General features: G+C 38.2%; 1 protein-coding gene across 1 annotated transcript in view; it reads right to left on the minus strand.

Annotated features, from left to right (window-relative positions):
- Positions 1-13,722, minus strand: part of LOC150079049 (meckelin) — an 860,544-nt gene that overhangs the window by 776,221 nt on the left and 70,601 nt on the right. The window contains exon 3 of the mRNA XM_090382499.1: positions 1,601-1,700. Within this exon, the coding sequence (XP_090238625.1) occupies positions 1,601-1,700 (100 nt within the window). The remainder of the gene's footprint in view (positions 1-1,600; positions 1,701-13,722) is intronic.

The following is a 13,722-nucleotide window of genomic DNA, read 5'->3' on the forward strand; positions in this document are numbered from 1 at the left end:
ACTGTATTACCACATTTGGAATACTGTGTTCAAATATGTAGATTACACATAAGAAAAGGCATTATGCTTCTTGAAAAAGTCCAAAGATGGGCAACATGCCAGGTGAGATCAGCAAAATGGCATCCACATGAGGAAATACTATATGGTCTACAGAGCTTGGGCACCAGACTTGGAGGAAACTTAATAGAGGATTATTAACGAATATAATAAACAGCTGGTCTGAGCACTGATCCCTAAGGGAACCCACTTACTTCACCAGTAAGTCTCTGAGAGGTGAAAGTAAAATGAAATGATTCTAAAACTAGGGGCCATAAATTCAAATAAAGAGGGAAGAGGTTCAGACTGGATTACAAAAAAATCCTTTATTCACAGCAGTGTAAATTATTGTGGAATAAGTTATCTCTATGGGTGACAGATGCAGAGCTTGGGGGAATTCAGAGGTGAACTAGATAGACACCTTTTTTTTTTTTTTTTTTTTTTTTTTTTAGGAGCATTAGCAACTAAGGCCATATTGCTCCGGGATATGCGGTGGTCATTCCCTGACCTTTCCGCATCCTCCGTACTTGGTGGTGACGGGCTCGAACCTCGGTCTAATCAAGAAGCGTGTGCTACGCACTGCTGCTCCTTCCCACCTGGCTATGGAGGCGCCAGTAGACACCTGCATGAGAAGGAAGTCAAATAGGTAGTTTACTTTATTTTATTTATTATTGTTGTTTTATTTATTTTATTATTTTTTATCAGCAAAACAAAAGCCTTTGAACAGGGGTGTTCACCTTTTTTGGTTTAGGACTAAAACAGATATAAAATGCTGAAGGTTGCACAGGCTGCAAAGGCCAGTTCCTTACCACTAATTATGCATTTTTCAAAGTAAAAATTACTTTCTGTTATCTACATTTGTATTTACAGTTGCTTTTTTTTTTTAATTTAATAATTAAATATGAAAATCCACCAATGTTATTAGTATTATATAAGAATTTAGCAATATTATTATAACCAATGTTATTAATTAGTATTATATAATAATACTAATTAATATTATTATATAATACTAATACAGCCCAGGGTCTTGAGCTGAATATCATCATTCTTCTCTTTCTTGGTGATTCCCTTCTCTCTCTCTCTCTCTCTCTCTCTCTCTCTCTCTCTCTCTCTCTCTCTCTCTCTCTCTCTCTCTCTCTCTCTCTCTCTCTCTGGGTAATTCAGATTTTTTTTTTTTTTTTTTTGTCTGGTGCAGCATAAGCCTCAGGCTTCCTTGCAACATACGGCTAATAATAATAATAATAATAATAATAATAACACATGAGAAAGTAATATAGAATTAATATTACGGAAAATGAATATTTTCAAAATTCAAGATGTAACTATATTTTTTGACACACTAGTAAAAACTCAGGGGATGCATAGGCTACCTATGTGGCTGCAGGCCACACAATATGACAGAGTCGGCTGCACACAGCCCATGGGTTAGATACCCCTGGCCTCTGACTTCCTTGCAATATATGGCTACTAATACTAATTTAAAACCCTGATATTTTCCAAACCTGAATCAAATGATGAAAAAAGATAATAATAAAAAGGTAAACCTGAAATGTCCCTTTACCTAACACAGCATTTTCACAAGGCAAGCAAGTTCCTGTAGAATTCCTAAAAGGATTTGCAGAACTACATGACACACAAGTCTGGCCATCTAAGGATGTCACCTGAAAATAAAAATGATTAAAAAAATACCATATAATTTTTTATTTATTCTTTACTATGAAATTCTGCACATCATTGCAAATTTGTATATTCATGCAGATTTCGATTCAAAATGTAGTAAGAATTTTAATTAAAAGGTGCTGAACAGAGTATATAATGAAATGCATTTTAAGAAATTTAAACAACTCCAATAAAAAAATTAAAAGGATTCCAAACATTACAATTCCATTCTGGGCAAGGTCACTTTTGGGTAGGCCATTCATGTGCATAAATCTAAAATGCCTTGGTAAAATTTTCATTGAACCCAAGACAAGCTTAAAAGAACATCTTAAAATGTTTTTAAATGTGTTACAAATTTTGCAGGTATATGTATTTGTAAAGAAGAGCGTATACAGAGTGTATAGATATATGCAGTGTGACCTTGATATAACAAAGGTGTAAGGAGATAACCTTGCACCCTTGTTAATAGTGAAAGGTATTAGAGCCAAAAAATAAATTTAACCAATAAAATTTAATAAAATATCATAAAATTTAACCAATATTTTAGCATAAATATACAATGAATAAAATATATAAGCAAATTTCATTTTGCACATTTTTTTTATTTAATTTTACAATTTTGCCATCAGTGGATGAAATATATTTTTTTAATAATACCATATTTTAAAATATTAAATGGCAATGCTTCATATACTTAAAAAATAAAATTTCAAAACTGTCGATCAATTTCCTAAAATGATACTACACTTCCAAACAAAATATGTTTATAAGTAATCTGGTACAGTATAACTAATAAACAGGAAATATAGAATAACAAGTATATGAAGGGGAAAAAAATGTTTTCCTAACAGTTGTATGGTTAAAGCATTCCAGGAAATCATCATGAAGGTGAAAACCAACATCTCGAATATTATTTTCCATAGAGATCAGTGTAACGTGATTGGGTTACATTATGAATCAGGCTATTAACAATCTATAGATTCTTAATGCATGCATTATCACTGCTGATAATCAGATCAAGAGTATTACACTCTCTCTCTCTCTCTCTCTCTCTCTAACATTCTGCTGTAGGTAACAGTCATCCAATAAATCAACAAAAGTCTTGCTAGTGTGCGAATGACCAATCCACAAATTTCAGTCAATATCAGGAAAGTTAAAATTATCCATTTATTCTGATTTTCTAGCCCATTCTATTTCTCTGTAGTTATTCAGAGTGAATGGAAATTGTGGGTTGGCCATTTCCAACAGTAGAGAGGCATTTGTAGATTTATTGGATGACTGTTTTCTACACCAATAGGCTATGGGAGGCAAAGACAGAGAGAGCAATACTCTAGATGTGATTATCAGCAGCAATCCTTCATGCATTAAGAATCTTCAGATAAAGGATGAAATAGATGGCAGTGAAATAGATCACAGTGTATTAACTTGGGATTCACTTAAAGGTGTAACTACTGAGAAGTACAAAGGGAATGGCTTCTACTTTTGTAAAGGTGACTACAATGGTCTCATATAGTTTTTAAATTCTATTTAGTGGGACAAACTTTATATGTTACCAACAGCAAATTCAAAACAGGAAGCATTTGGTAACACTTATGAGACTCATGCCAGAGAAGAAAAATGAGTAAGATACATATCAATTATCAGGTGATAGAGAAGCCTGCAGCAGGTAAAACTAATCTGCAATCAAGTAAGCAAAGATTATTAAAGGCAATTAAATGCAGAATTACAAGTTTTTTTATTATATAAACATGAGAAGTATTTTATGGGCAAAATTATTGATGAGAATAACAAGAATTGGCCAGTAAATCAGATGTCTTATAACGGGGAATTTTAACTTTCCAGATATTGACTGGAACTTGTACACACAGTTATTTACAGCGGCATGTTAGAGGGGCAACAAGAGGAAGCAGTACCCTTTATCTGATTATCAGAAGCTGTTTTTCATGTATTAAGAATCTGCAGGTAAATGCAAGGGAGTTCCTAAAGAATATGATGTCCAGATGCAAATCGCAATTTGGCACACCCTTTAAAATTTTCTTCATATGTGTATATAAGTTTCAGGTTTTCAAGCACCAGCTGAATGTTGGCACCTAGGTGCAGTGCACCCCTGGCAGCCTCAGGCATGCCCCTGGGTAAATGACCCTCTGGATGACACAGATCACAGTGTGTTGACATGAGATTTAATTAAAGACATAACTACTGTCAAGGGTAAAGGGAAGCATTCAGGAAAGTAACTGTAGAAGCTACTAGGCTTTTCACCCCACTAAAAAATAATGTTCCAGTCTTAGACCTAAATGGATATCAGATGAACTGATGAGACATGTGCCAAAGAAGAAAACAACATGCAATGTATATAAATTATCATGTGATATAGAAACCTAGTAGATATAAATCGGTCTGTAATCAGGTCACAAAGGAGGCTAGGCAAGATAAGGCAGATTACAAGAGGTCTATGGCAAAGAATGCAAAGAAAATCAGCAAGGTCTCCTTTACTTATATTAACAGTAAATGGAATCACATTGGTCCACTTTATTTTGATGGTTAAGTTAAATGATACTGCTCAGGCTGCTGTGAATAAAGTGAATAAGTATTTTGCATCTATGTTCATGCACAATTAATTCTTTAGGGAGGGCAATGTCAGAAGTTTATCAAAATCTAACAGGAAGCTAATTTTATGATAAGCAAGGGGAAAGTGAAAGAGAAATTAGCATTACTAGAGGCATACGATGCAAGAAAGCAAGCTTATGCAGTATCAGCCAAAAAAAAACCCCTCCCATTTCATTCCTCAATTTGTTCCAAATGCCTGTCCAGCTCAGCCTTAAATTTATTTAGGCTATCAACTTCCACAACAAAAGATGGAAGTCTGTTCCACCCATCAAATACCTCCTGGCTAAAGGCAAATTTCCGCACAACTATTCTACAACTGCCTTTCATCGATTTGAATCTGTGTCCAATCAGGTTCTTAATCTGAGCAAGAATCCCATCAGCATTCAGCTTGCTTAACCCTTTCAAGGCCTTATACACCTCAATCAGATCACCTTGCAGGTGCCTACTCTCCAGGCACTGAAATTTGCAGAACTTGTCTCTTCATAAAAACACCCCTTTGTTCCCCTCACCAATCTTGTTGCCCTTCTTTGTACTTGTTCTAGCAACTCTACATCCTTCCTAAAATGAGGCCTCCAGACCTGTACACAGTACTCTAGGTGTGGCCTGACCATTATCTTGTATAACGGGATAATCACATCCCTGTCAGCAAAATTCCTATATATCATTAACAAGACTCCATGACCTGCCCTGGCAGCAAAGTGTTGAAGCTTAACACAAAAAAGACCCTTGGTGTTGATCCAGTTATATTAAGGGAGGCAAGAAAGTAAGTAAGCAAACCCTTAGCCATAATTATGAGTGCACCTTTGGATTCAGAGGAGGACCCTGTAGACTTGAGGTAAGCAAATGTAAACCCCAATTAACAAAGGAAGATCAAAAGATGACATGAGTAATTACAGATCTGTTAGCCTAACTTCTGTTCAATAGAAAATGATGGAGTCATGGGTTAAAGAAGTTATGCGGGACCAAGTGCAATGACCACTTTGATGTATTTTCCACTTATATCACAGAATGGCCACAGTAGAGTCAGTCCTCATATAACACGGTAGTTGTGTTCCTAGGAAACCCTCGTAAAATATAAATAACAGGCCTAACCCTATTGGATGATTGTTTTCTACATCAGCATGTTCAGGAGGCAACCAGAGGGAGTAATACTCTTGATTTGATTATCAGTAGTGATTCTTCATGCATTAAGAATCTGCAGATAAAGGAACCACTAGGTGGCAGTCATCACAGTGTGCTGAAATGGGATTTCAGAGACGTGGTGTCACACAGATATAAGGAATGCAGAACTGGCATTTGGAGAGTACAATGTGTACAGAAAGGATAGGAAGGGAGGAGGGGTAATGGTAGTTACCTCTTTGAGGTAACTACCATCACGGGTAAAGGGAAGGGTTTTTGCTTTCGTAAAGGTGACTACGATGGTCTGAGACAGTATTTAAATTCTATACAGTGGGACCAACTGATGATGTTACCAACAGCAAACGCAAAATGGGAAGCATTCAAAGAACTTATCTTGGAAGCTACTAGGCTTTACATACCAACTAAGAAATATTGTTCAAGGTCCAAGCCTAAATGGATGTCAGATGAACTAATGAGACATATGGCAGAGAAGAAAAATGCATGGGATACATATAAATTAACATGTGACACAGAAGCCTATGACAGATATAAGTTGATCTGTAACCAAGTTACAAAGGAGGTTAGGCAGGCGAAGGCAGATTACGAGAAATATTTGGCAAGGGATGCAAAGAAAAACAGCATGGAGTTCTTTACTCATGTAAACTCTAGAAGGAAGGAGATGAATCAGATTGGTCCACTTGATATCAATGGTTCAACTGTTCATGATCCTGCTCAGGTAGCTAACAAACTAAATCAATATTTTGCATCTACATTCACACATGAGGAGTTATTCAGGAAGGGGAATGCCATAGATGAAGTAAACACTGGCAGTGAGCTAGATGATCTTGTAATAATTGAGAGTAAAGTGGAGGAGAAATTGTTGAAGATAAACATAAGAAAGTGAACCAGATTGGTCCACTTGATATCGATGGTTCAACTGTTGATGATCCTGCTCAGGTAGCTAACAAACTAAATGAATATTTTCCATCGACATTCACACATGAGGAGTTATTCAGCAAGGGGAATGCCAGAGGTGTATTCTACTCTGGCTGCTCTTGTTGTTATTCGGTTTTTAGGAGCATTAGCAACTAAAGCCATATTGCTCTGGGGATATACGGTGGTCATTCCCTGACCTTTCCGCATCCTCCGTATTTGGTGGTCACGGGCTCAAACCCCGTCTAATCAAGAAGCTTGTGCTACACACTGCCGGTCCTCCCCACCTGGCTACGCAGGCGCCTTCAACTCTGGCAGTAAGCTAGATAACCTTGTAATAACTGAGAGTAAAGTGGAGGAGAAATTCTTGAAGATAGGCAAGAAAGGAAGAAAAGACAAGACAAGAAAGGCACCTGGGGTGGATGGGATCTATACAGTTATATTAAACGAGGCAGCAAAGGAAGTAAGCAAACCCTTAACCATAATAATGAGAGCTTCTTTGGACTCAGGGGAGGTACCCATAGACTGGAGATGTGCAAATGTGACCCCAATTCACAAAGGAGGATCAAAGGCTGACACAAGTAATTATAGCATTAGCATTAGTAGAGGCATTTGATGCAAGAAAGCAAGCTTCTGCAGCATCAGCCAAAAAAAAACCACTCCCACTTCACCTCTCTGTTCGTTCAAAATACCTGTCCAGCTGAGCCTTAAACTTATTTAGGCTATCAACTTCCACGACAAGGAATGGAAGTCTGTTCCACCAACCAACAACTCGCTGGCTAAAGGCAAATTTCCGCACGTCTATCCTACATCTGTCTTTCCTCAATTTGAATTTATGCCCTCTCAGGTGATTATTCTGAGCGAGAGGAAGAATCCCATCAGCATTGAGCATGCTCAAACCATTCAATGCTTTATACACCTCTATTAGATCACCTCGCTGGTGCCTAGTCTCCAGACACTGTAATTTGCAAATCTTAAGCCTTTCTTCATAAGAGCACCCCTTTGTTCCATTCACTAATCTTGTTGCCCTTCTCTGTACTCGTTCCAGCAGCTCTACATCCTTCTTGAAATGAGGCCTCCAGGCCTGTATACAGTACTCTAGGTGTGGCCTGACCATTGCCTTATACAAGGGAATAATCACCTCCTTATCCCTGCTAGAAAAATTCCTATATATCATTGACAATACACCATGAGCTACTCTTGCAGCCCGTCTGCACTGCTCAGAGAACTTCATATCTGCCTGCACAACCACCCCCAGGTCCCTTTCATTCTCTACCACTGTCAGTGTATACCACAGAGTTGATACGTTGCTCTGGGGTTGCTGTTTCCCATGTGTAGTACTTTACATTTGTCAATGTTAAACTTCATTTGTCACCTCTCAGTCCATCTGCTCAACCTTTCCAGATCCTGTTGCAGCAGCATAGTGTCAGTAGTGTCCTTGACAACCCTGCCAACCTTTCTATCGTCTGCAAACTTCGACATTAAGCTTGATATACCATCATCAATATCATTTATGAATACAGAAAACAATAATGGACCCAACACTGAGCCCTGAGGGACTCCACTAATAACATTAGTCCACGACGAGCAGTGTCCATTGATTATCACTCTCTGTCTTCTCCCCCTCAGCCACCCCTTTACCCACACCAGCAATTTGCCTCCAATGTTACACTGCTCCAATTTGTGCAGCAGTCTTCCATGTGCAACAGTATCAAAAGCCTTTCTAAGATCCAAGTATATAATATCAAAGTTATTCCCTGCATCCAGTTCCTTTGTGACTGCATCATAGTATCCAATCAAATTGGTCAGGCAAGACTTCCCCTTAACAAAACCATGCTGTGTCCACGCTATAACTGAAGTCTTGTCTAAATGATCCTGCAGTGCTTCTTTAACTAGTGCCTCCATTAATTTTCCTGGAACAGAAGTTAAACTCACAGGTCTATAATTGCTTGTGTCAGCTTTTGATCCTCCTTTGTGAACTGGGGTCACATTTGCACATCTCCAGTCTGTGGGTACCTCCCCTGAGTCCAAGGAAGCTCTCATAATTATGGCTAAGGGTTTGCTTACTTCCTTTGCTGCCTCTTTTAATATAACTGGATAGATCCCATCCACCCCAGGTGCCTTTCTTGTGTTTATCTTCAACAATTTCTCCTCCACTTTACTCTTAGTTATTACAAGATTCTCTAGCTTACTGCTAGAGTTTAATACACCTCTGGCTTTCCCCTCGCTAAATAACTCCTCATGTGTGAATGTCAATGCAAAATATTCATTTAGTTTGTTAGCTACCTGAGCAGGGTCATCAACAGTTGACCCATTGATATCAAGTGGACCAATCTGATTTATTCCCTTCCTTCTAGAGTTTACATAAGTAAAGAACTCTTTGCTGTTTTTCTTTGCATCCCTTGCCAAAGATTTCTCGTAATCTGCCTTCGCCTGCCTAACCTCCTTTGTAACTTGGTTACAGATCAACTTGTATCTATCATAGGCTTCTGTGTCATGTGTTAATTTGTATATATCCCATGCATGTTTCTTCTCTGCCATATGCCTCATCAGTTCATCTGACATCCATTTAGGCCTAAACCTTGAACAATATTTCTTAGTTGGTATGTAAAGTCTAGTAGCTTCCAAGATAGGTTCTTTGAATGCTTCCCATTTTGCATTTGCCGTTGGTAACATCATCAGTTGGTCCCACTTTAAAAAATTTAAATACTGTCTCAGTCCATCGTAGTCGCCTTTACGAAAGCAATAACCCTTCCCTTTACCCCTAATGGTAGTTACCTCTTTGAGTAAATCCCACTTCAGCACACTGTGATCACTGCCACCTAGTGGTTCATTTATCTGCAGATTCTTAATGCATGAAGAATCACTGCTGATAATCAAATGAAGAGTATTCCTCCCTCTAGTTGCCTCCCGAACATGCTGATGTAGAAAACAATCATCCAATAAATCCACAAAAGCCTTGCTAGTGTGTGAGTGACCAGCCCCCAAATTCCAGTCAATATCTGGGAAATTAAAATCTCCCATTATAAAACTCTCTGATTTACTGGCCCACTCTATTTCCCTGTACAGTTTCTTATTATACTCATCAGAGTCATTAGGCCTGACACCAAACTGACTCGACACTGCATTGTCCAGCGATGTCCACTGGCTTCACTTCCTTGGATTTTATGTATATCTTAACTAATAGCATAACCCCTCCTCCCTTCCTATCCAGTCTATCTTTTCTGTAGACGTTGTACTCCCCAAATTCCAGTTCTGCATTCCTTATATCTGTGTGATTATTTTGTTTGTTATTTGGTTTTTAGGAGCATTAGCAACTAAGGCCACATTGCTCTGGGAATATGCGGTGATCATTCCCTGATCTTTCCGCATCCCCATATTTGGTGGTGATGGGATCGAACCCCGGTCTAATCAAGAAGCGTGCGTTATGCACTGCCGCTTCTTCCCACCTGGCTACGGAGGCGCCTATATCTGTGTGACACCAAGTCTCTGATATCCCAACAATATCTGCCTTTGATGTTTTGAGCAATACCTCAAATTCATCAAATTTATTTACTAAACTCCTAGCATTGGTGTACATGCAAGTATACATGCACCTATTTCTATTCTTAGCTACCCTAACACAACCCATGTGTTTACTTGTACCGCAATGACTCCCAGCAGTCTCTGAAATATCCTGAATCTTGTTTTTCAGGCTTCTGCTCATTCCAATAGAAGCAGTGCAAGAATCTCTTTCACCTCTGCCAGTGGCTACTGTTAATCTATTTGTCTTTGTATCCCCCCAAGCTAGCAGTTTTCCGACCCACCTAACACTGCCTCGATAGCATCAGCAAATATTCTTGCACCCTTTCTATTTAAGTGTATCCCATCCCTGTAGAAGCAATCCCTCCTGTTAACAAGTACAGTCCAGGCTGAAAAAAATTCTACCCCTTGAGCCTTGCACAATCTTTCCAGGGCCGAATTGATCGACAAGGCTCTCATCATATACTCCCTCCTATCGTGTCTGGGCAGAATTGCAGACACTTTCAAATTCAACCCTATTTCACGGCTTTTTTTCAACAGTGACCTGTACTTGTTAAGCAATTCTGCCGGTCTCCTACTCTTGATATCGTTAGTGCCCACGTGTACAACTATATCACCTTTTGTGCCCTTAAAAGATGATATCTGCCCTACAACTTCATCAACCTTTGCCCCTGGCAGACATACCCTGGTCCTGTTCCACCTATCCTTTTTACAAAGCATGTTCCCCGTTTCCCTGACAATAGAGTCACCAACAACTATTAGTTCCTTTGGACCTAGACCTGTGAGTTTAACTTCTGTTCCAGGAAAATTAATGGAGGCACTGGTTAAAGACACACTGCAGGATCATCTAGACAAGACTTCAGTTATAGCTCGGACATAGCATGGTTTTGTTAAGGGAAAGTCTTGCTTGACCTATTTGATTGGATACTATGGTGCAGTCACAAAAGAACTGGATGCAGGGAATAACTTTGATATTATATATTTGGATCTTAGAAAGGCTTTTGATACTGTTGCACAAATTGGAGCAGTGTGGCATTGGAGGCAAATTGCTGCTATGGATAAAGGGGTAGTTGAGGGGGAGAAGACAGAGAGTGGTAATTAATGGACACTGCTCATCGTGGACTAATGTTATTAGTGGAGTCCCTCGGGGTTCAGTGTTGGGTAAATTATTATTGTTTTCTGTATTTATAAATGATATTGATGATGGTATATCAAGCTTAATATCCAAGTTTGCAGACAATACAAAGGTTTGCAGGGTTGTTAAGGACACTACTGATGCTATGCTGCTGCAACAGGATCTGGAAAGGTTGAGCAGATGGGCTGAGAGGTGGCAAATGAAGTTTAACATTGACAAATGTAAAGTACTACATACAGGAAACAGCAATCCCAGAGCAAAGTATCAACTCTGTGGTACTACACTGACAGTGGTAGAGAATGAAAAGGACCTGGGGATAATTGTGCAGGCAGATATGAAGTTATCTGAGCAGTGCAGACGGGCTGCAAGAGTAGCTCATGGTGTCTTGTCAATGATATATAGGAATTTTTCTAGCAGGGATAAGGAGGTGATTATTCCCTTGTATAAGGTCAGGCCACACCTAGAGTATTGTATACAGGTCTGGAGGTCTCATTTCAAGAAGGATGTAGAGATGCTGGAACGAGTACAGAGGAAAGGGAACAAGATTGGTGAATGGAACATAGGGTTGCTCTTACGAAGAAAGGCTTAAGTTTTGCAAATTACAGTGTCTAGAGACTAGGCACCGGCGAGGTGATCTGATAGAGGTGTATATCGCCCTGAAAGGTTTGTGCATGCTCAATGCCGATGGGATTCTTCCTCTTGCTCATATAAATTCAGATTGAGGAAAGACAGATGTGCGGAAATTTGCCTTTAGCCAGTGGGTAGTTGGTTGGTGGAAGAGACTCCCATCCCTTATTGTGGAAGTTGATAGCCTAAATAAATTTAGGCTATCAACTGAGCTCAGCTGGACAGGTATTTTGAACGAACGGAGGGGTGAAGTGGAAGTGTGTTTTTTTTTTTTTTTTGGCTGATGCTGTATAAGCTTGCTTTCTTGCATCATATGCCTCTACTAATGTTAATGGTTCTTGTGTTGGCTTTCTTTACCTTAGCTGCTTTTTTTTTCTCCCTGAACCTGTAGTATCTTCACCAGCAGACTTCCTTTTCACACTGTTTTCAAGTAATTTAATCATTTTTAGGGAATAAAGTACAATTACAGTATAAAAAGAACAAAAATGAGGAGGCATGTTTGATACACACAAACAAAGCAGCGCACATGTAGCAACTGAGTAAACAACGCAGTAAGTGTTGTGTTCAGCTGTTGTGATTCCAATGCATTCGACTGCCATTTCTTGTAAAAGCAAAGCCGAATCATGCATAAATTAGGTTCATGTTATATGTGACATCATTCCCCTATTTATACATCATTTATGATGGAATTTGTGTGGTGTAAATGCGTGTTATACGAGGACTGACTATTTTGCAGCTATGGATGAAGGAACCTTGTGGCAGTATGAACAGCTACTGAAAAGTTAGTGACAGGCATAAAAAATAAATTTTGACAAAAAGACAGTTTTCAAATGCCTGAGAGGGGGTCACCCTCCTAATGGGTAACTCCTCTCAGGCATTTGGAGTGAATAATGCTATTCTCGGGGAAACAGGTTGCATCTGTTAGATGGTAGCAAAATACAGAGAATTATAGCAGGAGATAACTGTACTCAGTGGTGTATTGAGGGGTGGACAGAGGGGGACATGTTCCCCCCTTAACCATGTGTATAAGTGTATCCATATAAGTGTTCCTAGGTCTATCTAAAAAAACTACTCAAAACCTGGATACGATAGTGATTGTACTAATTATTTTATTAGCATTAGTGGTAGCAAATAATGCAATCAAACAAGCTTATATAGCATCAGCAAAAGGATAAAAAAAATAAAATAAAACAGTAGCCACCTCATCTGTTTATCCCATCTAATAATTTACCTTATGTCTATCTTAAATTTATTAAAACTACCCTTCCCCACAACATTTGATGGATGTTTGTCCTGACATTCAATCAAATATTTATTTACATACTGACGGGATGTTCCCCCCAGATGATGTGCTTATCAATATGGAGAGTTGGTTTTAACACATAAACTCCGAAATTTTTAGTAAAGATGAGTTTCCTTTTTATATGTTGCTTTTTAAATTAAACATGACTATATTTAGAGAACCAATTCATTATCCAACAGCATTACTCAAAGAACAAAATAAAAATGTTAGTTAACACACACACACACACACACAACCTAAAAATGTCTGGTATTAGTCATACAGGGCAAAAAAAAAAAAAAAAAAAAAAAGCCATGGTATAAAACAGCTAAAAGATATATCTAAAATTTTCCAAATGTTGCAATACATTTAATGCAAATGTGTTGTAAAACAGATCAGAATTATCATTCTCATCTGTTTTACAACATATATTATATGTTGTTAAATATATTATCTTCTAAATATGTTAATTTCTTAGCATTTTTTTTTTAAATTCATATTGAATAGATTTTAGGTGCATTTACATATATATGCTTCAGTGTTCCCAGAAAAATTTGCCAGCTGGGTGGCATTATGAAGTAGCCAGGTGAGGAAGCGTAATATTTCGCAATATTATAAAATTTTCTGTTATTTATAAATGTGACTTAAGCGATGTTATTTATAAATGTGAAAGAGCAAAAATTAATTGCATAATTTTTTAACATTATATGCCACTGTCGCATTGATCTCAATCGCATAGTATGTTTGAATTAATATTGATAAAGATCGGTGAGCAGTACCTATGGTACCGCAAGAATCA

The sequence above is a fragment of the Mastigoproctus giganteus genome, chromosome 10 (genome assembly GCF_048544385.1).
Source record: "Mastigoproctus giganteus isolate SK-2022 chromosome 10, ASM4854438v1, whole genome shotgun sequence".
Classification (NCBI taxonomy): Eukaryota; Metazoa; Arthropoda; class Arachnida; order Uropygi; family Thelyphonidae; genus Mastigoproctus; species Mastigoproctus giganteus.